General features: G+C 54.7%; 2 protein-coding genes across 2 annotated transcripts; one reads left to right on the top strand and one right to left on the bottom strand.

Moving 5' to 3' along the window:
• Positions 1-5: 5 nt before the first annotated feature.
• NUP88 (nucleoporin 88) lies at positions 6-21,554 on the bottom strand. Its single transcript, XM_026005242.2, has 17 exons — positions 20,871-21,554; positions 17,672-17,841; positions 16,850-16,975; positions 13,165-13,251; positions 11,078-11,254; positions 7,940-8,126; positions 7,597-7,744; positions 5,326-5,424; positions 3,186-3,276; positions 1,967-2,068; positions 1,481-1,639; positions 1,207-1,332; positions 1,061-1,126; positions 894-974; positions 684-810; positions 447-565; positions 6-194 (listed from the first exon to the last, which is right to left on the bottom strand). Exons 1-17 carry the CDS (start codon positions 21,159-21,161, stop codon positions 131-133), a joined length of 2,220 nt encoding a protein of 739 aa, XP_025861027.1. The 5' UTR covers positions 21,162-21,554; the 3' UTR covers positions 6-130.
• On the top strand, positions 21,435-27,656 carry RPAIN (RPA interacting protein). The gene is made up of 7 exons (XM_026005243.2): positions 21,435-21,698; positions 22,199-22,369; positions 23,528-23,588; positions 24,724-24,835; positions 24,987-25,050; positions 25,886-26,026; positions 27,539-27,656. The coding sequence occupies exons 1-7, from the start codon at positions 21,435-21,437 to the stop codon at positions 27,566-27,568; spliced, it is 843 nt and encodes a 280-aa protein (XP_025861028.1). The 3' UTR covers positions 27,569-27,656.

Below are 27,656 nucleotides of genomic sequence, written 5' to 3'. Positions count from 1 at the left end.
CCAACTGATGAGTAAAAACATTTATTCAATCCTTGTAAGACAAATAGGAGAGATCACCAGGGCCAAGTTCATCAACAGCGCCCGTCAGCCCCTCCCCGCGTCCACTCCACGGGCACCAGCTCCCCGCAGATCAGAAGTTGATGTGGTTTCGGATGTCATTAATCTGCTTCACCATCTCTCTTATGTGCTCGCCCCTGTAAGGCCACAGAGTCACTCACTCAGGAACGCAGACCACGGATGAGCCCTTTCACTGACACCCAAGGACGTCCACGTGTCTCAAACGCTCCATGGTGGCGCCCCTGCTGGAGGCTGTGCACGTGCTGCCCAGGAACCCCTCCACCGCACCACCCTGTCCCACGTCGGCTCCTCCCGCTGTTCTCTGCCCTGATCCCTGCCCGAGGTGGCCCCACCCCAGGGCTCTGGGACCCGTGGACGGCGACCCTTACTCCTCCTTCAGGACCGACTGGATGCACTTGCGCTGGTAGGCGCTCAGCGTGATGGCGGGTTTCTGAGGGCTCAGCACCTTCTGCATCTTGCGCTGCTGGTAATCCTTCTTCATGGTGACCTCGGGTGTCAGAACACACGCGCAGGGCTGCAGTGTGCTGCGTGGCGCCCTGCACCCCGGGACACCGCATGCCCCACACCCTGGGGCACCGCATGCTCCACCCCAGCACCTGGCCTACCTGCTTGATGGCATTGCCCAAGTGGCGCAGCTGCTCGGGGATCAGCTGCAGCTCCTTCTTCATGTCCCGCTCACTGTCAGAGAGAACCGGGAGCTGCGTGTGGAAGCGGTGCAGCACGGCCTTCATCCTGTGGTGGGAAGGGGGCGTCTCAGCCCAGGGTCCGTGGGGCAGCCCCACCGAGGCCTGTGTGCCTCACCGCCCCGCTCCTACCTGTTCATGAGATCCTCCTGTTTTTCCTTGGCTTCCTCGTATTTGTCAGCCAAGCGCTCCGCCATTTCCCGGAGACTTTTCCTGGTGGTAAAAAGCAAGGGGCTCTTGGGGTCCACCCGACAGTGAGGCCCAGGCGACCCCTATTCCCCCCTCGACCCAGCTCTCACCTCTCCTCTCGGCAGTAACTGAGGTCTTCCAGTTGTTTCTTCTTCTGGTCACAGAGTAACTTGACCCTTGGGAACAGAGAGCATTCAGCCGCCGCCAGCCCGGCCAGTGTGCATCGCTGCCACTGTCCCCACCGCCGCCGCCCTACCTGCGCTGGATCTCCTCCTTGGCCAGGTCCTGCTTGAGGATGTACTGCTCCCGGAACACCTGCGTGGCTCTGCTGATGAGTTGCAGGCACTCCTCGGGGGGCGGGGCCATGTCTCTGTCCGAGGATCTGCAAGGAGGGTGTCAAGTCCCAGGGCTCCTCCGGGCCATCACGCCATCACGCCATCACACCATCCCGCAGCCCCTCTCCCCAGGGGCGGGGTTTATGGAAACAGAGGAGGGAACCCATTAAAACCTGGATGCCCCCAACCTCGTACTTCAGGAAGGCTGGGTTCGCGACGCTGCGTTGTAAAATGCTCCTGATGTGCTTTTCGAAGGAATCTGCGGTTTCAGCTAGAATGCGGAGGGGAGACTCCGCCGCTGCCACGTCTTCCCGGGTACAGAGCAGGGGCGGGGACACCGGGTGGACTGTGCTTCTGCAAAACAGGCGTGACTCAAACAAACCCCGTCAGGGGGTCGGGCCGTGCGCGCTGCGATGCCTCGTCCACGCAGAGCCGTGAGAACACACGGAAGCGTCAGGTGTGCCCCGCGCAGAACAAGACCACACGCACTCTTCCGCGGGAAAGCCACCCCTGTTCTACTGATGCTGCTGTTTGTTGACACATCTTGGACGTGGTCTTTTCCAAAAAGAACCCAAATCGACAAAGGCAGCGCAGCCGTTTGCAGCACAAGCCCCCACGTCTCCCAGGAGCTCGCGGCGGCGGTGGAAGGGTCAGGAGCGTGGGGGCCAGGAGGGGACTCACAGTAAGGGCCTGATGAGGCACTCGTAGGTGCTGGTGATGCACACCATCGTGGGCCCCAGGATGTCAGGCACAATCCAGAAGCCGCGGATGGGCGCCGGGTGCCTGCAACGACACCACCGCAGGGCTGATGCTGCCTGGGGACGCTCCCTGCAGGAGCGCAGGGGTCGCACTGGGTGTCCAGGTCTCCCAGCGGCATCAGGGTGGGAGCCACAAGGAGCACAGCCCTGTATCCCGGGAACCAGCAGCTGCTCCACGTCAGGTCCAGGCGGCCACCAGGGCTCAGGAATGCACACCACACCCGAGGGTCCCCGGGCTTTGCTGAGGTGTTGGTTCTGCCCCACGAGGGGACCCCACACCTGACACCTTGCCGCTGCCCCACAACCTCCCCAGCTCCCCCCTTCTTTCTGCTCCTCTCCCCCACCCTTCCAGCTGCCACCACACTTCTGGGAGGGAGCTGCGGAGAGGGGAGCCTGGGGGCAGGAAAACCTCCTGTTCTCAGCATGAAATCTGCACATGGAGGGGCACACACTCCGTGACCCACCAGCCTCCTCCAGGGTGACCTCCCTGCTCACCCGCTCTCCACCCCTACTCCCACCCCCACCCCAACCCTGGGGCAGCTGCAGTCCTTGGGTGGCAATTCGTGCCCTCACTCCTAGGAGACACATGTAACTTTACCTGTTTGAGAAACATATGCAAATAGGATTTGTTACCTACTATCACCATTCCTCCCCGCCCCGGAACCAGACTCTACCCTGACTCTTCGGGCTCTAAGGCTGGTCCAGCCTCTGAAACACCCGCCCCCAGGGGTCGTGCTCCCCGTCCCCCACTGCTCCCCAAAGGGCTGCTCCAGACCCCACCTGTCCCCATCCTGCACCCTCCCCACGTGCCCTCCCTGTAGTCCTGGCTCCCACTCCCACACTCACACGCCGGAGTCTGCCCTTCCCCCCGTCCCCATTTGTCCGAAGGGCGTCACAGTCAGGCAGTCACCCCGCCTACAAAGCTGGCAGTCATTCTAGATGTTTCCCTTTAGTCACTGAATGTGCACCAACTGTTAGTCTCCATCAGAAACATGGACAACCCAGGAACCCCATGTGACCCAGAGCAGGAGAGCCTTCCATCAGACGGGACTCGGGGGAGCCCTAGCGCAAACTCAGTCACCAAAAAGACCGGGAGCTGGCAGGGTGACGGTGAGGCAGGGGCGCAGGACCTGAGACCTCACCTGCAGGGCAGCGGCTTGGTGCAGAGGATGTGCTCCACAAAGCACTTCTGCTCGGCAGCGAGCTCCTGCAGACTGTCCTTATCCTCCTCGTCTGTAGGGAAAGGGACAGGGGCGCAGGTGAGTGCGCAGACAATAGTCCCCGTCCAGTCCCCTGCAGCTGGCCTGGCCAGGCATGTGACACTCCGGCCTCCCTGCCCCGCTCAGCATCCAATAGCGGGACTCCCTTGTGCAGGATACAGTCCCAGCCCGGCTCCTGGTCAGCCTCATGCCCGCACACACCTGGCGGCGTTGGGCCAGCTCCTGAAATGTGACTCTGGGTACACACAACCCAGCCTCAGGGTGTGTGGTGCAAGGTGCTTACTGGATCATGGGACATGATGGCACCGCCGCCACAGAAACCTCAGGCTTTTTATTTGGGGCGCCCGGGGACTCAGGGGTTGAGCGTCTGCCTTCAGCTCAGGTCATGATCCCGGGGGCTCTACCCGCGGTTGGGCTCCCTGCTCCATGGGGGTCTGCTTCTCCCTCTCCTTCAGCCACTCCCTGCCCCTTGTCCTCTCTCTGGCTCGCTCTGTTCACTCTCTCAATTACATTAAAAATCTTTAAAACAAAGTCTTTCCGTTACCCACAGGAAAGCTCCACGCCCGTGAGCAATCACCTGAGCTCCACCAGTGGCCCGGCCCTGGCCCCTGTCCCATCCCCCACCCCCCAGCTCCCTCCTGGGCAGCTCAGGTCGGCAGTCACCCAACAGGGAGTGGGGACAGGGAGCGGTGACAGGGAGCTGTGGGGCAAGCCTCCCGTGCTGCAGCCTGAGCCCCACATTGTCCCTTTCCACTGCTGGAGGTGACACGGTCAGATGGATGACCGCCTGATTACGGGGGATGGAGCCCGGCTGCTTGGCACCTGCTCATGGGTCTCGTAACCCAACTTGGGTCACCTGAGGACCGGCCCTCAGCATGGCGCTGCTTTCCATGTCTGCGAGCCCTGTCCTGATGACACTGTCCTGTTGGTTCTCATTTCTGCCACATAAACAGGCACGTATTGGGCAGTTCTGTGATGTCTCCCTTCCATGACTGATGACACGGAACATGCTGGCATGTGCTTACTAGCTGTTTGAACCTCCTCAAAGAAACAATGTCTACTCAAATCTTTGTCCGGTTTTTAAACGAGGTTCTGTATTCACATATCTGAGTTCTGCAGGTGCCCTCCGTGCTCTAGCTCCAAGTCCACTGTCAGGTACGAGATTTACAGATGTTGATTGCCATCCTGTGGATTCCTTTCACTTTCCCAGCACCGTCCTCCTCAGAGACATCCGTGGTGTCTCTGACTCGTTCTGCATCGTCCTCATGTTATGTGTGAGGACAGGGTTGTGGCTTTTTTTTTTTTTTAAAGACTTTATTCATGAAAGAGAGGCAGAGACACAGGCAGAGGGAGAAGCAGGCGCCATGCAGGGAGCCCAACACAGGACTTGATCCCAGGTCTCCAGGATCAGGCCCTGGGCCGAAGGTGGCGCTAAATCGCTAAGCCACCCGGGCTTCCCATCATCACTATTTCGATCTCTCCACTGGTTATAGGGCTAGTCCGACACAGCTTCCTCCTCAATCGGCATAGGGAATTTGCATCTCTAGGAGTCTGTCCCCGTCATCCTGGTGCCAGGCGGTCACAGACACCTCGGTCCTGAGTCCCACTCCGGGGAGGGCGGCGGCGATGCTTCCTCTGCCAGCCTCAACAGGAGGCGGCTGAGTCGTCTCATTCAGTTCTTGGTCAGTCTGGCCTAAGGTCTTTCAATTTTCTCAATTTTTTCAAAGAACCATCTTTTTTTTTTTTTTTTTTTTTTTTAAAGAACCATCTTTTGATTTCATTGGTTTTTCTCCATTATTTTTGTTCCAAACTTTTATTTGAGATGGAGAAAGAGAGAGTATGTGTGCATGTGCTAGGGGGACAGAGTGGGGCAGAGAAAGAATCTTGAGCAGAACCCACGCCCAGCACAGAGCCTGACCCAGGGCTCAATCCCACGACCCTGAGGATCACAACCTGGGCTGAAATAAGAATCTGATGCTTAACGGACTGAGCCAGCCTGGTTCCCCAATTCCAAACTACATTTTGGGAGAATCGGGGAAACATATGGAAAAGCTCAACTCACCTGACCCAAGGAACTTGTGAAGTTTATGAATCCAAGTAAGCCCGACACTGTGTACACCGGCTTCATGAGTACAGTGGTATCTTGAGGGACACTTGGGATCTGCAAACGGAATCACACATGATACCCAGGTCACAGTCAGAAGACGGACATCTGCCCCAGCAGCCCACAAACATCTGTGACAGAAGCAATAGAAGGTCTATGGAACCTTCGTGCTATGGGCCTGTGTCAGGGGGTTTTGAAACTTTAAAATCTGAATTTGATTTTCAAATCTATTGTAACTATTTTTAAAAGTAATAAACACAACTCAAACGTTACTTCCCAACAGTAAGAGAAGAGTTCACCGAGACAGAAATACTTGCTGCCTTTCTGTCCGTCTCTGTGCATTTATTTACAGTTCTTCAAAATAAAACGGTGCCTAAGAAAGGTTCCAGCTCTGGGGACACATAGATGCACACACATCCCTCCTGAGAACCTGCTCAAGTAAGTCAAAGGTCCTGAGGACAAGCGCTGAGCGGACAGTCCCGTCGCTGCATCTGGGCGCAGGTGGAATTTTACCTTTAGTTTTAGATTTGAATTTTTTTTCCCTCTTAAGTAAGCTTTACTCCCAGCGTGGGGCCTGACCTCACAACCCTGAGGTTGAATCATATCTCCTTCAAATGAGCCAGCCGGGCGCCCCAAGTAAATGTTGGTGGGTTTTTAAATACAATTCTTGTTTGACAATCCTTAATATTTACTTATCTATTTTAGAGAGCACAGGTGCACACGTGCAAGGGAGAGTTAGGGGGTGGGAGGAGGGAGAGAATCCCAAGCTGATCCCCCGCCAAGCAGGGAGCCTGACGCAGGGCTCAATCCCAGGACCCAGAGATCATGACCTGAGCTGAAACCAAGAGTCAGATGTTCAATTGACTGAGCCACCCCGGCACCAGAGGATCCTCTATCTTTACACTCAGAAATATGAGGAACCGTTAAATAATTTCAGTGAAAACTTCTTCCGAGATCTAGCACCAGTAAGACTCTCTGGGACTGAATATTCACTGCTATGATTCAGTAGTTTCAATACACCACACAACTAAAACAGATACAGAAACAATTTACATGCTAAAGCTGACTCAAGATGCAACCCTCAGGGAGCCCAGCTGACTCCAAGGGAGCAGCGTACTGGGGTTGTGAGTTTAAGCCCCCTGTTGGGTGCAGAGATGACTTCAAAATAAAATCTTAAAAAAAATTTTGGGGGGCACTTGGGTGGCTCCACAGTTGAGCATCTGCCTTCGGCCCAGGTTGTGACCCTGGGGTCCTGGGATCGAGTCCTGCATTGGGCTCCCCGCAGCGAGTCAGCTTCTCCCTCTGCCTGTGTCTCTGCCTCTCTCATGAAGAAATAAAATCTTGGGGGAAAAAAAAAAGATTTCCCAAAGACCTGTTCTCTTTCTCAGGAGACCTTACCCTCTGGTCTCAGCGTCCTAGGCTGTAAAGTTCTGACTCTTAACACTCAGACTCCCTCTCGACTCTAGACGTGCCCTGCGAGCACCGCTGTCATGCTCCCTGCATAAGAGCCCTCCTCCTAAGATGCACGCTCTGCAGAGCTGAGCCAGATCCTCCTGCAGGCTGGCCCAGGGGCGGCGAGCAGAGGCCAGGCAGCCACAGACTGAGCGCCTGTCTCACCGGGCCCAGGAAACCGAGAGGAAACGGCAAGAAGCGGTGCAAGGGCAGTGGGATCGAGGGGCTCTATGTCAGAGGGACCGCAGAGGTCATCTCATGTCATCCCGGCCATTTCCACAGGTTGACCCCACACTGACTGATGTCAGAACCATGCCCCCAGTTCAGGGGGCGGTAGACCCCCTGCACTGAGCCCCTCGGTGTCCCAATGGCACAGGCTACCAGGGGCTCGGCATTCTACCCAAAAGCTCCCCAGATGAACACAGAAGGTGCTGGAAAGACCCAGTTCCAACCCAAGTAAGTTAAAAGAAAAAAAAAAAGATTAAAATGACAGCATTCAAACCCAGTCTGGGAATAATAAGAGGCTATGATGTTTCTAAAGTGAAGAAAAAGGCTTTAAAGTGATTATCTTGAAGCGTATTATCATTTGATTTTCAAAGTTCCTTTTAAAGTTTGTTACAGTTCATGTACATTTAGGAACTTGGGTCATGAAATTGGCTCAGGACTGGACCGGGAACATTCCCTGTTCTCCATGGGGGCGGATCTGGCCACAGAGCCTGGAACCGCAGGGCAAAGTGCCGGGAAGGGCATGTGACCACGTCAGTGTAGGAACGTTACCTCTGTGAAGTTTGATTGGACAAGAGAAGTCAGAGTCACAGGGCTCGTCGTCTCCGGCCGCCAGAGTCAGGGCGAGCTCCAGCTCCACACACTCGAACACGTACAGGGAAGGGATGATGTCAGCCCTGGAGTCCCAGGACTTCTCTGACTGTGGAAGGAGCACAGCCACCTCAGCCCTCACACCCCCCAGCCCAGCCTACCCATTCTTGGTGTTCCTGGAGGAGGGGCGAGGGCTCCCTTCCTCCTGGCACGTCAGTGGTTCACCAGAGCCAACTCCATGACTGCAGAGCCCCTGTGTGTCCCCAGGATCCCTGGGGGCTTCACGGCTAGAAGCCGGGCTCACCACTTGGTCGTCCTCTTCCTCCCCCTCCAGCACGACGCAGTGATACAGCATTCCCGATTCAGTGGCGATCACCAAGATGTTGGGGACACAAGGCAGGCAGAGGATGGCGCACGCGTCATAGCCATAGTTGTCCTCAGCTGCAGGGTGCATGGGCAATGGGCCCAGCAGCTTTCCGACTGTCCCCGGGCTGAGGGAGACAGGGACACTGTGGCGGGCACAGCTGGAGGAGAGCAGGCCATCGCCCCAGCCTGCACGCGTTCTGTGGGTGACCCACCTCGACTGTGATCCCAAAGCCTGATGCCCTGACGTCTGCGCACCTTCCCGCTGAGCTCTCCCCTCCAGTGCTTCTCAACTGCATGTAACCTCGAAGGGACACGGACAACATCTAACAACATTCTTGGTTGTTGTGATGGGGATGGGAGGATGCTTACTAGTGCTCACTAGTGTGCAGGGCCTGAACTCTCCCCACAGCACAGCCCCCAACCCGGACTCCTCAGCTCAAAACCTCACTAGCCAGGATCCCTGGGTGGCGCAGCGGTTTGGCGCCTGCCTTTGGCCCAGGGCGCGATCCTGGAGACCCGGGATCGAATCCCACGTTGGGCTCCCGGTGCATGGAGCTTGCTTCTCCCTCTGCCTATGTCTCTGCTTCTCTCTCTCTCTCTCTCTGTGACTATCATAAATAAAATAAAATAAAATAAATTAAAAAAAAAAAAACAACCTCACCAGCCTGGAGGCTGAGATACCAGTTTGTCCGTCATCACTGCCCCAAAGCTACCTGCCAACTAGGTCCCAGCGGGCCCCATGCAGCTACACCCACAGCCGCGTAGCTGCCCTGCCGCTGCCTGTCCCTTGGGGTAGTGGCAACTGTCCCCACCCCGCAACCCCCGCGGCTCTGGCTCCCCGAGCACACCTCTCTTGCCTTCTGTCTCAGGTGTCTGGTGCGCCCCAGGATCCTGTCGCAGGCCCCATCCGCCCACCACTGCATGCGGATAAGAACATGCTGGACTAGGCCCGCTTCGACCACTGCCCAGACTCTGTGTTTTCTTGGGAAACGTAGCATCTGTTTGGGGCTTCAGACCCAATGTTTAGTGGACAAACACTGAGTGCTGGGTGACCCCCAAGGGACAGAGATTCAGCTGCGGAAGCAGGTGTGTGCTGAACACGATAATGCAGGGCTTTACAACACACAAAGGAACACTCACAGGCACATAGTGAGGCAAGGGGGCGCCTGGGGCACAGTCAGCTCAGGGTCCGACTCTTGGTTTCAGCTCAGGTCATGATCTGAGGGTTGTGAGATTGAGCCCCACATCGGGCTCCATGCTCAGCACAGTCAGAGACTTTCCCTCTCCCCCTCCTGCTCATGTGCCCTCTCTAAAATAAACAAATAAATCTTAAAAGAAAGTGAGCTAAGAAAGGTACCAAAAATAAGTAAGATCAATGGGAAAGGGTACATTCTGGGAGGAGATTCTCAACGCTGGAAGCTCTAAAAAGTTCTGGAAGCATGAAGATAGGGACCAACAGGAAGGAAACCCAGCTCTGTCAATGGGAGGCAATGCACACAGTCCAGGAGTCCAGGACTGGCAGTGGGAGCGGCCATCTCAGGAGCCACAGTCAGGTGCTCAGACTCCCCCCGCTGAGTGACCGTGTCACCAGGATGAGTGTGACAGAACAAGGGCAGCCAATGGGGGGGACGACAGGGGGCCAGGGCCGCTGGTGGAGAGAAGCAGGGTCTAGGCAGAAGATGACGAGGGTGTGAAGCAAGGATAAGGGGCCGGGGAATGAGGGGGCTTGCATTCAATTCAAAATTGCATTCAATTTTCAGGCTAAGACCCATAAATCTGGGATAGGGCTGGATGTAAGAGAATGTAGATGATGAGTTTCTGGTTCTGGGCTAAGGCGACAGGGCAAGGAGAGGCTGACAGTGTCAGCATGGACACACACTGCCCCCAGGGGGGTCATGTGTGGACAGTGAGAACACCCGGGCCAAGGAGAGTCCAATAGGAGAGGTCCTCACGACCCTGCACACCCTCCAGTCCCTCTGGAGCCACTTCCTCCCCGGATGCGGCCGCGGGTCCTTGGGTCCAAGCTTCCGTGTTCCCAGCCAGGCCAGCGTTCCGCCACCCGCTCCCCCGCCGGTCCCTCCCACCCTGCTGCCCCCCCCCCCCCCCGCTGCCCCTACCCACTGCAAGACTGCGGGGGGGGGGGGGGGGGGGGGCGGGGGGGGGGACAGGAGCCACAGGCCGGCCCAGGTTACCACCCATCCACATGGCTCGGGAGTGAACGGCAGTGTTCAGCCTTGGTCTGGTCAAACCTGCCCTGATTCTTACCCTCCCGCCTCTCACCGCAACAGGTGAGCTTCCTAGTCCTCACTTCACCGTCCACCTCCACCCCGGGCCCGCATGCCCCCTCCTGCCCCACAATGACCCCCCGCAACCACGCTGGGTCTGTGCCGGGGTTTGGACTCCACCCTGCGGGCAGCACCTCTGCTGCCAACGGCCCCATGCGGGCAGGAGCGGCTTTCATCATTCCCCCAGCCCGGCCCTAACGCACCCCCCCACCCGTCAGAAGCCATCACCGTGTCCTCCTGCCTGCAACTGTGGGTTTAACGCCACCAGATCTTCCCCAGAAGCTCCTTCCACCTTCATGTCTGACAGCAGTGCCTGAGGCTGCTGTTCCTGCCCCAGGTGTCTCCTCACTGAGCCGACACCCCAGGACACGCCCTGGGGCTGGTGTGCTTGCCCCTCCCTGGCCCTCAACCCTGCAATCCTGTGTGAGACACAAGTCTGTCTCTCCAAAAACGCCCTGCCTTCTTTATGGGGATCTAGCTCTCCTTCCTCAGAGCTCCTATGATCTCTGTGCCACTAAATGTGTTCCTTCACGTGCACACGCGTCTTTTCTGCACAACTGGGACTTACTACACCAGACTACCGGGTGTGACCATACCCTTATGCCCCATTCACGTCAGATGCACGACAGTTCTGTGCTTCACTATGAGGAAATCATAGGTCAAATGATCGGTGCCGGGCTTTCTCCAAAATACGCACACCGAGCATTGCCAGGTGGCCACATATCCGTACACCGCAACCATGGACCCCAGATCCCCTGTGATGGTGTGCAGTGGGCCGCCCCTCCACTCACCTGTGCGCCAGACTGAGGTACGTGAGGAAGGTTTCCCCGTTCTCATACAAGATGTACAATGGGTGCGCCACGACATCCCCTTTGCCTTTCTGCCCAAACATGCTCTTCGAGACTGCCGACAGTGGCCCAAAGTCAAATGCAACTGCTGTCTCCCCCAGCGATGCAGTATACGCCCTTCTGGAAAGACATTTAAAAATCAGCTGGTTGAAAACAAGAATGAAAACAAAAGGTCCAATAACAGGGAGTGGGGATGGAACCCACACAGCGCGGCTTCAACCTTGAGCAGCTTAAATTCACACACACAGTAAGAACACAGAGATGCATGAACACAAAAGGGAAGGAGGGGGACCTGGGCGGCTCAGTGGTTGAGCATCTGCCTTCAGCTCAGGGTGTGACCCTGGGGTCCTGGGATCAAGTCCTACATTGGGTTCCCCACAGGGAGCCTGCTTCTCCCTCTGCCTGTATCTCTGCCTCTCTCCCTGTGTCTCTCATGAATAAATAAATAACATCTTTGCAAAAAAAGGAGGGGAAGGAAACACGAAACCCTGTTGAGTGGAGGACATGGTCCTCGCACAAGCAGTCACTGAGCACCTGCCCTTGCTGGGCACTGCCACAGGACCTGTGAACATGGTGAGGTCCACGTGGGCCTGACCACGTGAGTGAAGGATGTGGGGAAGACAAACGAAGCGTGTTTGGGAGCATGTCAAGGCACGCATGCCAACCGGGTAGCCTGGAAAGGACCCTGCCACGGTGAGGTCTGAGCACAGATCCCAGGAAGACGAAAGTGTGCCCGTGCTCATGCAGGAAAGCCAACGTGCAAAGGCTCTGCGTACACTCAGGCGGGTGCTGTCAGAGGTTGAAGAATGAGGAGGCCGAGGTGGCCGAGCTCGAAGCCAGGGCACAGACGGTGGCAGGAGGGGCTGCCAAGGGGCGGGCAGGGCAGTCCCGGGTGGGGGGTTCTGGGGGGTGGTAGAGACTCCCGGCAATCAGTGGGGTTGGGGCAGCAGGGACACAGAACAACCTGCTTTATACCCAAAGTGGGAGGAGAGACTAGAGATCACAAAAGATCTCATTTTCTCCTCACTGTTTTTCTGTAGATATTCCTAATTTTCTGTAATAAATACATACTATCTTTTAATCAAGAAAATCAACTGATACAACAATCCGTCTTTGTATTTTGCAGTTTAGTATAACTAGTTATCCAAAAAGATTCCAGTTCAATATAAGGTTAACAATAAACACGGCTAAGATACAATGTTCTACAGCTGCTGAGAGCAAGTCCCACTGTGTCAGGAACACAGCTCAGCTTGTTGATCATGTGGGAAGGTGAATCAGAATCGAAGGACTGCCTGGGTGGGTCAACAGGCAGAGGTCAGACTTCAGTGACCCGGGAGCCCCCTACGTACACGCTCCTGGGTCCTATTTCGTATTCTCGAAAGGCGCAGTCATGGAAACAAGGCTCTGCTGCCCAGACACAGCTGCCACACCGAAGCAGAGGCCGGATCCGGCTGAACAAGCCGCCTGCTCCACCACGGCCCATCCATACCCCATGTCTGTCGTGGGGACCAGGAGCTTCGCAAACATACCGCAGGCGAGGGGCCCTGACTCCAGACACACGGCTCGGCTCCTGGGCAGCTCTAGCGGTGGCCACTCCCCACGTGGGGTGCTAGGACACTGACATCCAGGCACAGGCTGGGCAAGGCCCATCCGGAGGCCTGAGGACGGGGCTGGAGAGTTCCAAGGGTGATTCTGTCAGTGGTAAGAGGAGCCAGGGCCTCACTGAGGAGGGTAAAAAACCATAAAGGGAGCTGGGCCCGGGAGGAGCAGCAGGGCTATCTCTGTGCTGTGGCGGGCTCTGCGGATAGACAGCCTGGGATGTGCACGGTCTGCCCAATGCTCACCCTGAACCTCTGAAATGTCCTAACTTAGTCCCTTATCCACAGTCCCACAGGGTGCCTGTTTCATGCTACTCATTACAGTGACTTCAGCACATCGCCTGCTTTTGCTCACTGCTCACACCATGGAGAGCTTGCTGGTTAGCGATGAATTAATGAGAAAAACTCTTCAGGACACAAATAACAACTTACCCTTTATTGAGTATCAGGCTTTCCTCTTCCGCTTCTGAAAGCACGATGACCCTGGTGGGTGTCTGAGGCTCACGCAGAGAGTAAATCCTAGCAAGCAAGAGGAGAGACCGCACTTAGGATTCCTTCATTTTGGGATCCCTGGGTGGCGCAGCGGTTTGGCGCCTGCCTTTGGCCCAGGGCGCGATCCTGGAGACCCGGGATCGAATCCCACGTCGGGCTTCTGGTGCATGGAGCCTGCTTCTCTCTCGGCCTATGTCTCTGTCTCTGTCTCTCTCTCTCTGTATGACTATCATAAATAAATAATAAAAAAAAATTAAAAAAAAAAAAAAAAGGATTCCTTCATTTTGCAACTGCCCTTCTCTCTGTGTAATCATGGCTTGAGCCACTGCCTACGGGTTTCACATCCATTTGTTTGTGGAGTAGCCCACTACATCTGTTCTCTCACAACAACCAAGCAGGGTGTCTGTGTGACATCCAGAAACACTCTCTATTGTTTCCAACATCCTCACTGGCCTGCTGCACATTGTGCCCCTGTCTCTCCCTTCCTAGGTCCCTGGGCACCCATGTGCCATCCAGGCGCCACCCAACTGCCTATCTCTGCCCCCTGCCCACTGCCCACTGAACCTCATCAGAGAAGAGCACATCTCAATGCTTTATACATCCACTGGCCACAGAGAGTAGATCATTCAGCCTCTAGTCTATACATGCTGCTGTTACACAAAGACAGAACATCATGTCACCCCTACTTTCCCAAACTGCAGTTTTTTGTTTTTACCAAAATCATTTAAAATAAAATTTCACAGTACATGTGGCTACAGTTAAACAGTTTTCAAAAGGCCAATAATATTATTAGCAATCCCACATCAGTTATATAGTTATATAACAGTTATAAAGTCCTCATCAATCATTAATCACTTACTTTGACTACCCTCAGTTTTAAACTTTGTTCCATTACCAGTAAAATGCCATTTAATAAATGTTTTTAATGAAAACGTGATCCAGGGGATCCCTGGGTGGCTCAGCGGTTTGGGGCCTGCCTTTGGCCCAGGGCGCGATCCTGGAGTCCCGGGATCGAGCCCTGCATCGGGCTCTCGGCATGGAGCCTGCTTCTCCCTTGGCCTGTGTCTCTGCCCCTCTTTCTCTCTCTATCATAAATAAATAAATAAATAAATAAATAAATAAATAAATAAATCTAGAAAGAAAGAGAGAAAGGAAGGAAAGGAAGGAAAGGAAAAGAAAGAAAAGAAAAGAAAGAAAAGAAAGAAAAGAAAGAAGAAAAGAAAAGAAAGAAAGAAAGAAAGAAAGAAAAGAAAGAAAAGAAAGAAAAGAAAGAAAAGAAAGAAAAGAAAGAAAAGAAAGAAAAGAAAGAAAAGAAAGAAAGAAAGAAAGAAAGAAAGAAAGAAAGAAAGAAAACGTGATCCAACTGAACACATATACACACACACTGTGGTCTTCCTGGCTGCCTGCAAGCACTACTGACTTTAAACCTCATGTAAGAACCAGACAGGATGCATTGTAATTGTCAACAGGGTCCAGAGCTTCGGAGAAGAGAAGTGACAAATACCCTATATTTATTTTTTACGTTTTTTTTTAGAGAACAGGGGGTGGAGGCGGGGCCGGGGGCGGGGGGGTAAAGGGAGAGAATTTTGAGCAGACTCCACACCCAGCATCCAGACCACGGGGCTCGATCCCACAACCCTGAGATCACAACCTAATCTGAAATTAAGAGTCGGAGGCTTAACCAACTGAGCCACCCAGGGGTCCCAAATATGCCATTTTTAAAAAAGAACCTTCAACATTTGAGACCAGATACCTCCTTTCAGGTGTAAGATCTCAGCCTGTGGGAGGGGCGCCTCGGGGGACTTAGTGAAGCGTCTACCTTCAGCTCAGGTCCAGATCCCGGGATCAAGTCCTGCATCAGGCTTCCTGCTCAGCAGGGAGTCTGCTTCTCCCTCTCCCTCCGCTCCTTCTGAGCACACATTCTCTCTCAAATAAATATAATCTTAAACCCAAAAACCTAAGACCAGGAGGGGCAGGCATCAGGAGTCCTTCCATGTACAGCATAGCCTCTGTGGCGGGAGAGCATCCCTTTCCTTCTTTGGCCCCAAGTCCAAAGCCAAATGGGTGGGGAGACACTCAGGCAGATTTAGAGGCGTCCTGGCGAATGCCAGCCATGGTGCAAGAAACCAGAGGCACCCAAGGGAAGGGAGCTTTTGAGTGAACCTGAGGAGCCACACCCTAGGGTTGGGAGCATGTGAATATGCTACACTGTATCTGCTTCTCATTGGAAACTTCTTCTTATTTATTTTTAAGATTTTATTTATTTATTCATGAGAGACAGAGAGAGAGGCAGAGACACAGGAAGAGGGAAAAACAGGCTCCATGCAGGGAGCCCGACACGGGACTTGATCCCAGGTCTCCAGGATCATGCCCTGGGCTGAAGGCAGGCGCTAAACCACTGAGCCACCCAGGCATCCCTCATAGGAAACTTCTAATGGAGGTGGGCTGGAATGGTGTAAGAAAGGACCATGGAGGGCAGCCCCGGTGGTGCAGCGGTTTAGCACTGCCTGCAGCCCGGGGTGTGATCCTGGAGACCTGGGATTGAGTCCCACATTGGGCTCCCTGCATGGAGCCTGCTTCTCCCTCTGCCTCTCTGTGTCTCTCATAAATAAATGAATGAATGAAAGAAAGAAAGAAAGAAAGAAAGAAAGAAAGAAAGAAAGAAAGAAAGAAAAAAAAAAGAAAGGGCCATGGAACAGATACCCGGGTCCCTGTGACCCTCGGAGGGCAGAGGAGAGGACGCTGGAATCATCACGACTCCACAGGAAAGACCACAATGGCTGCATCGCGAGTGCGAGGATACTCCATCCCGACAAGGGCCCAGGGCTCTCAAGGTGCCGTACAGAAACAAGAGCCAGAGCAGATCGTGCCCTCTCTACTTGCATCACGCCCACCAGCGTCCGGTCTGTGTGACCAGCCGGGACTCAGAGCTGGGACGGACTGGACATCAGCGTTTTAAACTGGACACACCAAATTTTAATAACTACAAGTCAGCAGACAGCTATGAGATTATGTAAAAGGCCAGGAAGGGCAAAGTGCTCAGCAGAGGAGGAGAATCTAGTAGAGCACAGTTAAAAGCAGTGATTAGGAAAAATAAAATGATCTTTACCTCTGCCGAGTCTCCCCAATAAACGTTTAACGTATGGCAGATCCAGGACGATAACTAATTATATTACAGAAATCTCTGCAGATTGAGGACATTTAATCATAGAGTCCAAAACCTGTCAGATTAAACTGGCTCATTTTACAAAATTGGAAACTGAGGCCCCCTAAAGTTTAAGATCCCCAGGACAGAAGGGGCACTGGGACAAGAATTCACACCTGAACTCCCAGTTATTCTCTCACCTTCTTATGGTGCATCGCCTCCAGAAGAGCAACAGGACGAGAGGGGCTCTCTCAGGAAGGTCAGGGAAGGAGGGGTAGGAGGCCTGGCTGAGGGGACGAGCAGTAATGAAGGCATCTAAGGCCAGTCATATGGGCAGCTCTGCCTCAGTGGTTACAACAGCCCTGAGACACAGTAAGCCGACACCCGGTGACCCGTCCAGGGGTGCCCTGGGCTGGCAGCCAGCAAACAGGACCACAGACTTCCCCGCACAAAGCTACAAGAGTTAAAAACATGCTTTACCTTATTACATTGTCTGACGTTAAGAGCACAATGTGGGGATCCAGCAGCTCACTTGGGTACCAGGCCGCATGCTTCAGAGTCAGAGAAGTAGAACTGGTGAAAAATCTCTCAGCGATGGGAGTGGTACTAAAATAAAAATAACAGTTTTTCCAAAACATTTTGTAGAATGTGGATGAAAAACCTTCTAAGGGAAAATCTATTTTAACATTCTTTGCTCTTCAAATTTCTTTCTCTCAAATCTTGCTGAGAAGAGCACTCAGAGCATCTGTTGCATCGATATCAGTGAGGATCAAAATAAAAACATTTTCTAAGTCACAGACTATATTATACTTTACAAGTGACTCAAATTTCCTAACTGACTTGATCCCTTTAGTGACCTGGTAAGAGAATGACAGGGTAAATATTACCCCTCTGATTGTGCAAATGAGGAAACAGATATGGGAAAGGGAACGTTGTGGAGCTAAAGGTGATTTCTACCTTATACTCTTTCCAGCAGGTCTTTCAGACTCTCACTTTTCGAGATTTGTTGAAAAAGATAAAAAAATCTAACTTAGTTAAACAGATCATCTGCCTCACAGGCTAACCACTTTTCAAAAGTTATCATATCTCTGCCCACGCGGATGAGCTGAACTGCGGTGAGACAGCAATGGGCAGAATTGCATGGGTCTATACACGGGACAGCCGAAAGCCCACGTGTAGACCAGTTGGGGACCCGTGGTATTGGAGCAGCAGCACAGAAAATGCAGCATGAGAACCACAGGTCTGGAACAACTGTCCATATGTATCACAAACTAGACCAAACTCAGTGGAAACACAACTTACCTACAGTTCACTGCTAATTTTCCACCTTCAAATTCTGAATTCTTCCCCCATCTTTTAGGTAGTTCTAACACCATGAGGCCTTTTATTCCTATAAGTGCTACATGATGCTGTGTCGGACTTAACAGGACTTGATAGATTTCAAACAGGGGTGGATTTATGCAGAGCAATCTCTGGAAATGAAAGCAAACTGGTCAAAATGGTTCATTTCAATGTAAATATACGTGGCAGGCACTTGAAGGCCCTAGCATTACAGTGCAGTTTGTACAGTAACTGAAGCAGACCCGGCTTTACTTGCCCATCTGTGCCCGTAACCGCAAAGCAATGAAGCCTTTTGGGTAATTATGTGCTAACGCTGTGGCTATTCACCGATGAGGCATTTTTAACCACTGACTGGAATGTAACAGAAAACACATCAGATTCCCCCCCCCCTTTTCTTAGATTTCCCTATCTTAAAAATAAATAGTACGCATAATTTCCCTTTCCATGACTGAACTCCAGTCCGCCTCCGACAGCCTCCACACACCATCAGGCCAGCTGTGTCTCCACGAAGCCATCACACTCTGTGAGTCTGTGTCTCTCGACAGCTCTTCCTTCTCCTTTTGTGGCTGGCTGTCATGGTCCAAGAGACCGCCAAAGCAATCACCCCGATCTTCCGGCCAGTGTGCGTGCATCTTCTCTACACTCTGGATAATTCTATCATGGTTCTTACCACCTTGCATTCTGGTCATCCTTTCAGTTGACCATTCTGCACAACTGTGAGATCTGCGTCTTCCTCTCTCACCCTCAGCATAGTATGTGGCATCCTGCTGACTCTCAATAAGTTTTAGTGAAGCAAGAAGTGAAGAACTCAGAAGTGTTCATAAATGGCAGCTGAGATGCTACATTAGAAACAGCCCAGTTGGGGATCCCTGGGTGGCTCAGCGGTTTGGCATCCACCTTCCGCCCAGGGTGTGATCCTGGAGTCCCAGGATTGAGTTCCGCATCGGGCTCCCTGCATGGAGCCTGCTTCTCCCTCTGCCTGTGTCTCTCATGAGTAAATAAATAAAATCTTGGGAAAAAAAAAAAAAAAAAAGGAAAAAAGAAACAGCCCAGCAGGACAGGAACAGCCTCAAGAGCTTCTGCGGCCAGTGAAACGCTGCTGTACCCACGCAGTTGCACCATGGAGTGGTGGCGTTTTTGGGGGTTCTGATAAGCCGCTTTCTCAGCGTTACCAGCCCTCGGAACAACGTACTTCTCACAGGCTTGTCCTGCTTCTCTCCTGACCACCACATCACCATCTTCTGTCTTTTCCACTTTCCCCAACACACCACGAGACAGCCAACGTATCTCATCCTCACCCTCAGCCAGGATCTTTTTAAACAAGACCATTCTGAACACCCTGAGATCTCCACTGCTTGTCACCGAGCTCTGTAAGCCTACCCTTCACCCGTTCCTTTTTTTTTTTTTTTTTAAGAGTTTATTTATTCATGAGAGACACACAGAGAGAGAGGCAGAGACACAGGCAGAGGGAGAAGCAGGCTCCATGCAGGGAGCCCAATCTGGGACTCGATCCCAGGACCACGGGATCACGACCTGAGCCAAAGACAGATGCTCAACTGTTGAGCCACCCAGGTGACTGTCCCTTCACCCATTCCAACCAAAAGGTTGTTCTCCCATCAGAGGTTCTTTTTTTTCCCTGGCGTCTCAATCCCCATCCTCTCCTGCTTTATTTACAACCCAAACAGCTGAGATCAAGTGTGGTAATTACAGGGCTTAGGTGGTTTTGTTTCTAAAGTCACTATTCTTTTGTTATTATTTAAAATTGCAACTCCTGCTAAGCACTTTCCCACCTGACAGTCCTTTAGGATTTCCTGAGAGCACCCAGTGAAGGAGGGGGGATACAAAAATAACAAAGAAAGACAGCCCCCCCCCCCCCCCCGCCAAGGTTACAGTATAGAAAAGACAAGTATGAATCAATTTAGTCTTGCCTGCTCCAAATGCTCTAACAGGGTGTGCAGAAAGAAAGTAGAGAAAGTAGATTGTCGACTTGTGACCTGTTTTCAAAACTGCAGAAACACAGCTAGCAAAAGCCGATCATTTCTCATTTACAAGATTTGGCAAGTGGCTCACAACAGATGCCCTGCATTAGGATGGGGGGTGGGGGCACCTTTTTATCTTTTAGTCCTTTAAAAGGCCAGAATCCATTTATTACAAGTACACATTTCCTTAGAACAACGTTCCGCTGCAGCAAGTCTGGAATGCTTTCTGTCTACACCGCTTTCAGATGCTAGCAGCTAATCAAAACAAGCAAAACTGGGGGGCACCTGATAAATAAAACCTTCACACACACACACACACACACACACCACTGCCTTCAGCTCAGAGCATGATCCCGGAGTCTGGGGATCGAGTCCCACATTGGGCTCCCTGCATGGGGCCTATTTCTCTGTCTCTCTCTCTCTCTCTTTCTCTCTCTCCCCCTGTCTCTCATGAATGAATGAATAAATAAGTAAATAAATAAAATCTTTAAAAAACAAAAACAAACCTGGGGGCACCCGCCTGGCTCAGTGGTTGAGCATCTGCCTCTGGTTCAGGATGTGACCCGAGGTCCTGGGATTGAGCCCCACATCGAGCTCCCCGCAGGGAGCCTGCTTCTCCATCTCTCTCATAAATAAATAAATAAAATCTTAAAAAAAAAAAAAAACTGTCTCCCAACTTTGGGAATGGGCTCATTTTCCAGAAAGGAAAAAAAAGAATTACCAGGGATTCCTGGTCCACGTCAGGCACAAAACTGGAGACTGGCCGCTTTCAGATCTCCCACCTGACTGCTGCTCACACCAACCCCAGCAGAGTCAGGACTGTCCCTGTGATCCGGCGGGTTTCTCAGAACCCACCTCCTACGGTCTGTCTCCGCTCACCTGTTTTCCTTCCAAGTACCCGCACCGCTGGCTTTCCCACGGTCCCTCCCTCCCCCGGGCCCCCCAAGAACCGCAGCACCCCGAGAGCGTGCGGGAGGCGGCAAACCTCTGACGAAGGAACGAAACCCGGGAGAGGCTGCCAAAGTGGCCATGAGGAGGACGGAAGCAAGAGGACAAGAGGCAACTTCCGCCCGAACCGGCCGCCCTAGAGGACGAGGGCTGACACCTGCGTCGCACACCTGCGGGGCACCCGTGCTGGGCACACCCGCGCCCTCCGCTGCCGGCCCCCGGTGAGGCCCTACCTGGTACTGGGACAAGGAGGGCTCGTCGCCCGCGCCGCCCAGGCCTCGCAGGCGGACCACCAGGAAGGCGCTGCCGTCGCCGTCCCACAGGAAGAGATCGCCGCCCAGGCCCAAGACAAGGTTCCTCGTCAGCGGCGGCGGCGACGAGGGCGACGGCGAAGACGCCGGCTTCTCAGCCTCGGCCGGGCCGTGGGTCTTCAGCCCCTCGCGGAGCCGCAGGAACACGACGTGGTTGGGAAGCCAGGACTGCCACGGCTCCCCGTCACCCGTGGGCCCTTCGGCGGCTGCCATCTTGGCCCCCCTGCGCGCGTCCCCCCAGTGACAACGCGCGCCGCGGAGCACAGCCAATCGGCGGCCGGCGGGCCGCGCTCCGGCCAATCAGCGAGCGGAACGCCCGGACGCACGCGGCCCGGGAGGGGAGGGCCGCCAATCACAGGCCGGGGCAGCGCTGAGGGAAGGCCAGCCCTCGGGGCGCAGCCGGAGACCTGCGTCTCTGATTGCCGCTCGGACACTAGTCTAAGCCTAGACGCACCTCCCTTAGTCCAGGTTGGGTTGACCTCACAAATGCCACCGCGGCCACGCATCCTCGGGGTCGCCCCAGTCCGTCTCCGTGCGGGGCTGGCAGGTGGGACGGCCGTTCCCAGAACGCCCCGCGGGCGCGCGCGAGGAGAGCCCGCAAACTACAATTCCCAGGGTCCTGCGCGCCCTCGGGGGGCGCGGCTTCCTGGCGGCGACGCTTGCAGAGAGATGGCCGAGGCGCCGGGCTCCGGGCGCCGCTCGCTGTACAAGGCGGTGGGCTCGCCGCGGTGGAAGGACGCCTTCCGGCAGGTGGGCGTGGGCTCCGGGGAGCCTTGGCTGGGCCGCCGTCACTGCCCTGATCCGCCCGGGCAGCCGCCGGAGAGGCAGGTGCCGGAGCGCCGGGCCCAGCGGACCGGGAGCGGGACCGGGCGGGGACCGGGATGAGCTGGGCTGGACCTGCACCGGGCCGGGCGCCCCCGGAACCTCTGGGCTCTGCGTGCGGGGCCCCACACGCCGCGAGTGCACCTGTGCGCCCCCGGCACCACCTGCTGGGGGGCGGGGTTGAGGAAGGGGCGCTGGGCGGGGCGTTGGGGGGAGTGTACGGGGGGCGGTGCTGGGGGGGCGACGCTAGGCTTCCACAGAGGAAATGCTGTCTCTTTCTGCCCCCTGCCCCCCCAGCGTCCCAGTACCAGATCATGACCTGAGCCGAAGGCAGATGCTTCACGGACAGACCCACCCAGGCACCTCTAAGAATTTTTATTATTATTATTTTTTTTTAGCCAACTCACTTCCGTCTTTCTCCTTCCCAGGGATGCCTGGAGAGAATGAGAAACAGTCGGGACAAGCTGCTGAACAGATACCGTCAGGCTGGAGGCAGTGTGCCGAGGAGAGCTCAGAGCACCCTTCTGGTGCAAGAAGTGATGGAAGAAGAGTGGCATGCTCTGCAGTCCATGGAGCGCTGCCCGGAAGCCTTGAGTCAGGTCAGGCTGGGATCTGTGTTTCAGGGAGGGCGCTACAGCACCAGCAGTGCCCAGGGTCCTCTCTGTACCTCTCTCCTCAAGTCCTCCGAACCCACCCACCCTCCAGCGTCCAGTCGGGATTCCAACCACCTTTGATGCAGGCTCTTCGACCTTTAAAGTTACACTCTTCTAGGGGCAGCCCTGGTGGTTCAGCGGTTTAGCGCCTGCCTTCAGCCCAGGGTGTGATCCTGGAGACCCAGGATCGAGTCCCACGTCAGGCTCCCTGCATGGGGCCTGCTTCTCCCTCTGCCTGTGTCTCTGCCTCTCTCTCTGTGTCACTCATGAATAAATAAATTTTTAAAAATTAAAAAAAATAAAGTTACACTCTTCTAGATTCACGGTTCGTCCACACCAGACTACCAACCTGCTGCATCACCATGTCTCATGAAACCAAAAATAAAGACGTCTTGCCCACTCCTAGGCTCCCTACCATGAAAGTTTTGATTCCACAGGCATGGGCTAACAGTCTCTTGAGGGAGCCCAGCGGCTTTCTGATTCTAACCTCAACCAGCGTCGGGGGCTGGGTGTGGATAGGAAACCGTTTACCGTGTGCCAGGAAAAGCACCAGCTTGGAAGTCCATAGTTGTGGAATTCTGACCCTGGTTTCGCTCTGGACTCTTTAACTGTCCTGAGCCTCTGAGCTTTGCTTTCATGTCTGTAAGGCAGTGAAGAGAACGTTGTCAGCATTGTGAGGACAGTCTAAGAAAACATCAGCAAACTGCCCTGAAAACATCAGAGTGTCTCATGAGGATGTGTTATCAGGTGTCCCCAGATGTCCTTGGATGTGCCACACGTCTGAGTCACATGATCACGGTGCTCACAGGAGCCCATCCAGCTTTCCTCCCACTTTGCAGAGGCCAAAGTGAGGTTCCTGGGGGCCAGGAACACTGCTCAGCAGTGCCATAGCTCCCCCAAATTTGGGCCTTTTGTTCCTTGGTGGTTTGTTGATGGCTTCTCAGCAGGATTCCATTACCACATGGTCAGCATATCCTACTGAAGGGTGGACTGATTGTCTCTTGAATCCCAATTCCTCAAGCCAGCCTCCCAGGCATGAGTCATCATGGGGCTTGCTGCCTGGTCATGACTGCAAACCTCGGATCAGCCCGCTTTCTCTTGCAGCTGGAGGAGCTGATGGACCTGGCTGTGCTCGAGGAGATCCAGCAGGAGCTGGCTGACCAAGGTGACCTCTGGGAGAGTCCTTCTACCTGTGTCTAGCTGCCTGAGTGCTGACCGCTTTCAGAGCAGAATTAGTTCTCCACGGCCCTGCCTCCACTTGTGACATCAGGCTGCTGTCAGAAGTCTGCTTTTACTCTGACACCGTGGCTGGCTGGCTTCTGGCCTGGTGCCCAGACTCCTCGTTCCACTGTGCAGCTAGTGGTGGGGGCTGGGTGTGGCGAGGCCAGGTCCTGTGTGTGTTCGGTCCTCCCATTAGTCTCTACTGATAGATGAATACTTGTCCTGTCGCCTTACAAGACGCAGTCGTGACCAGAGCTCGCATGTCACCTCATTCAAGTGCCTTCTCTCCAACACGGTTTTGTGGCTCTGTTTGTTTGTTTGTTTGTTTTTTGATCTCCCCTACCTGTTCCCTCTAATTCCAATCTTGCAGCAGAATTTAGGACTCTAGGTTTTTCTGCGGAGCCTTTAGCTAACAAGTGTGCAGTGGTGATGATGTACGTATTCGGCGGTCATTAGGAACACTCTAGAGCAGGGACCAGCAGACTTTCTGTGATGCTCCAGAGAGTAAATATCTGAGGCCTTGTGGTCCACGCGGTCCCTGCGGCAATGATTCAGTCCTTGGGTGCTGTGAAAACAGCCATGGACCTGATAAGCATAGCTGGGTCCCAATAGGACTTTATTTGAAAGACTGAAGCAGGACTAGTGTGGGCTGCAGCCTGTGCCTGGCTCACTCTGCTGGGATGTATGGACCGTGAGCTCATTGGGCTCCTTCCTGCTGCATACTTGGCATTGTGGTGTGTTTGCCATGTGGACGAACACGGATTGTGAACAGTGCAGACTGAGAATGTGGACATTGGAGGCTGGAAGTTAGTGCCCAGCCAGCATCCCCTCTCTTACCTACAGCTCTGCTCCTGCAGCCTCCGGGGATGCTCCTGGGCCTTGTTACCTTGTCCCCCAGCGCTTCACCTGCAGCTTGTGCTCATACGCAGGACAGGCAGGGGGAGGGAGGCTGGCTGCATGGTAAATAGTGTGCAGTGGGTGGCATGGTCCGGAGTGTTGTCGGGTGTAGGTGAGGCTTGGTGGGGAGGCGGGTGGCTGGGGAGAGTGCCATGAGTACCACAGCTGCACTTTCCCCACAGAACGGTCCATCCTCACTGAGTACGAGCAGAGCCTGCAGTTCGATGAAGAGTGTCTGCGTGTCATGCTGGCCGAGTGGGAGGCAAATGCTCTCGTGTGTCCCGTGTGCACAAAGTAAGTTCTCAAACCCTTGGGCATTCTGGGACTCCCCCCCCCCCCCCCACTCCAAGGTGAGTGGCACCTCCCCCAGAAAATGGGTCATCTGGAAAGGTTTGGGGTCCGGTATGCTGGCCCCAGTGCTCTGTGATCCCCACTGTGCTTCCAGGTACAATCTGAGGGTATCAGGTGGCGTGGCCATGTGTCCGTGTGGCCTCTACCTCTCTTCCCAGGTGAGTGTTCCCCTCCTCTCGCACGAATCTGCCTTCCTGAACCCTTGCCACCCTGCTGGAGCCAATGGTGCTCCTCCTGGCGGCACAGTCAGGCCCCCAGGGAGCTGGAACCAGCTGTGGTGCCCACTTCCCCGCTGGCCTGGCACTTGGCCCCCCACTGATGGGTGTGCCGGGGCCCGTGAGCCCCGGGAACATGGTACCGGGCCTTTTGCAAGCGTTCTCTGCACCTGAGGACACAACCGTGTTCAGAGAGTAGGCTTTAGGGGCCGTGAAATACGGAAGGTGCCTCTTCACCGCCATGATGGGCCTGGAGGTTTGCTGGCTGGCTTCAGGTGGAAAGTGGGGAAAAGGAACCGCTCACAGCAGGGCTCAGACGTGCCGATGTCTGCCAGGCCCCAGGAGCAAGGAGGCCTTCCCACCAGCTCCTCTGAGAAGGCCTGGCCTGTGTTCCCAGGGCTGTTTCTGGAAAGTGTGCCTGGAAGCTAAGTGCACATCCAGGATTTTGCCCTCTCCATCTTTCATGTAACTCAACAGCTTTTTTTTTTTTTTTTTTAAACAATTTATCTTTTTGAGTGTTTCCTAAACATTCCATTTCCTATTGTTTAAAAAAAAAAAAAAAACACTTTGTTTTTTTTCCCTCTTCCTTGATTGGGGCCCAGAACATATATGGAATGGCCCAGATTGCCAGCTCCCAGAGGCAGAGGTGCCAGGTCGTCAGCAAGCCCGGTGGCCCCGTGCCCTCCTGGTCCCCCACAGGGGTGTGGGGAATCGGGGTTCTCAGGCTGTACCTGGGAGGCGACTGGGATCAGGTTGCCGTCTCATGCTTCCCTTGCAGTCTCCAGAACTGACTGAGCAGATGCTTCGTGGCTGCTTGGAGCGCAGCGTGAATGAGCACAGCACACACTGTCCCCACACGCCTGAGTTTTTGGTCACAGATGGGACAGAAGAAAATTCCAGTCTCCTCATGAGCTGCGTGGTGAGTACCCCTGGGATCCAGTGTAGGGGCCACTCAGTCGTGGCTTCATTCCCACGTTGGCGGAAATCATTCTCAGAAACAGGCAGAGATTTAAAAACGCAGTTTATTCTCTAAGGAGTTTTGCTTAGGGATGTGGAGGTAATGTGCTTGAGCTCAGAGGTGGCCGTCACCTGGAGGGCAGGACATGGGGACCTCTGGGCAGGGCTGTGCTCTGACTCGGGTGTCACACCCCCGAGACCCAGATGGGCCGTCCTGGAGCCAGTTTGGCAGGAGGATGCAGGACAGCGTCAGGTTAGAGGATGCCGGGCCCACAGCTCCCCAAGGGTGGGTGGTGGGGCAGGAGGCAGCAGGGTCACCCGAGTGCCGCGGGCTCCCAGGTGGCGGCCCGAGGTGGGTCAGGATGTGGGCCTCACTGCTGGGGACACAGCCCACTCCCATGGGGCAGGGGTGGTGCCCTCTGCCATCTGCTGCTGGACCATGTGCCTCAGTGGAGGACCCTGCCTTCCCCCAGGGTGCAAGGAGGCGGTGGGTGAAGGTTACATGACAGGCTGGTGCTCCTGTGCTCCCACCACCTGGTACCCCCAGTGGACCCTCTGTGGGCAGGTGTCTACGCCACCTCCATCCTGGGCTGCTTGAGCCTTTGGCTCCATCCACATGGCTCGGGGTCAGTTTGCACAAATGCTTGAGTGCAGTTGTGCCCTAGACGCTGAAGCCTGACTCCCCACGCCTGCTTGGGCCCCTGCCGTGCCTGATGCCGTCCCTGTGACACCGCCACAGTGACCTGCCGTGCCTTTTGTCCTCAAGGGCAAGCTCACTGTTTCGTCCTCCTGGCCCTGGCACATGGGCAGGTCCGTCGTGTATTGGAGGTTGGAGATGTGAGTGGAGGTCGGGCTGTTGAAGAGCCCAGGACAGGCAGCTATGGCCTCTGCCTCATGGTTGAGGGACAAGCTGGCTGCCGCAGGGAGTGGAAGCCCATGGGGTCCTGGGGCCTGGGCCCCTGGGCCTAGCAGAGGGAAGCCCCGTGGAGGCACTGTGATTGGCAGAGCTGGCTCCAGGGGATCCGGGAGACCGCTGTGGGAGGGGGCAGCAGCAGAGCTGAGGCAGGAGCTTGGGAAGACCAAGGTTGTCATCCTAGGCGTGCTGGAAGGGGCCAGGAGTTTTGAGTCTGCTGCAGTGGCAGGAGTGGTGTGGATGCCTCTGGGGCACAGGCCACATCCTGGGCTCAGCTGAAGGAGCCTCACGTCCATGCAGGGCCAAGAGAGCCAACAGCCGTCATAAACTTGCATCCTCCTGGCTGCCCGCCCTGGGCCCAAGGAGTCCCTTGTCAGGACCCCGCCCCTCCCATCGTTGCCCAAGGCACACATGCAGCTGCTGGGCCCAGGCCGCTGTCTGGGGCTGCAGGAGGGAGGTTGGCAGTGATGATGCCTGAACGCGATATACAGGTCACTGCCGACTGCATACTCGAACCTTGGAGATGATGTGTGCAGCCTGAACTCTTCTGTTTCCATCCAGGCTTGTGACACTTGGGCGGTAATCCACTAGAGCCAGACTCTGCGATGCTGGGGTGACTGCCTTGTAAATACCAGCCTCTCATTTGTAACTTATTTTGTATTAAAACTTGTCAAACGTC

The sequence above is a fragment of the Vulpes vulpes genome, chromosome 12 (assembly GCF_048418805.1).
Source record: "Vulpes vulpes isolate BD-2025 chromosome 12, VulVul3, whole genome shotgun sequence".
Lineage (NCBI taxonomy): Eukaryota > Metazoa > Chordata > Mammalia > Carnivora > Canidae > Vulpes > Vulpes vulpes.
This window is presented reverse-complemented; position numbering and strand designations above follow the sequence as displayed.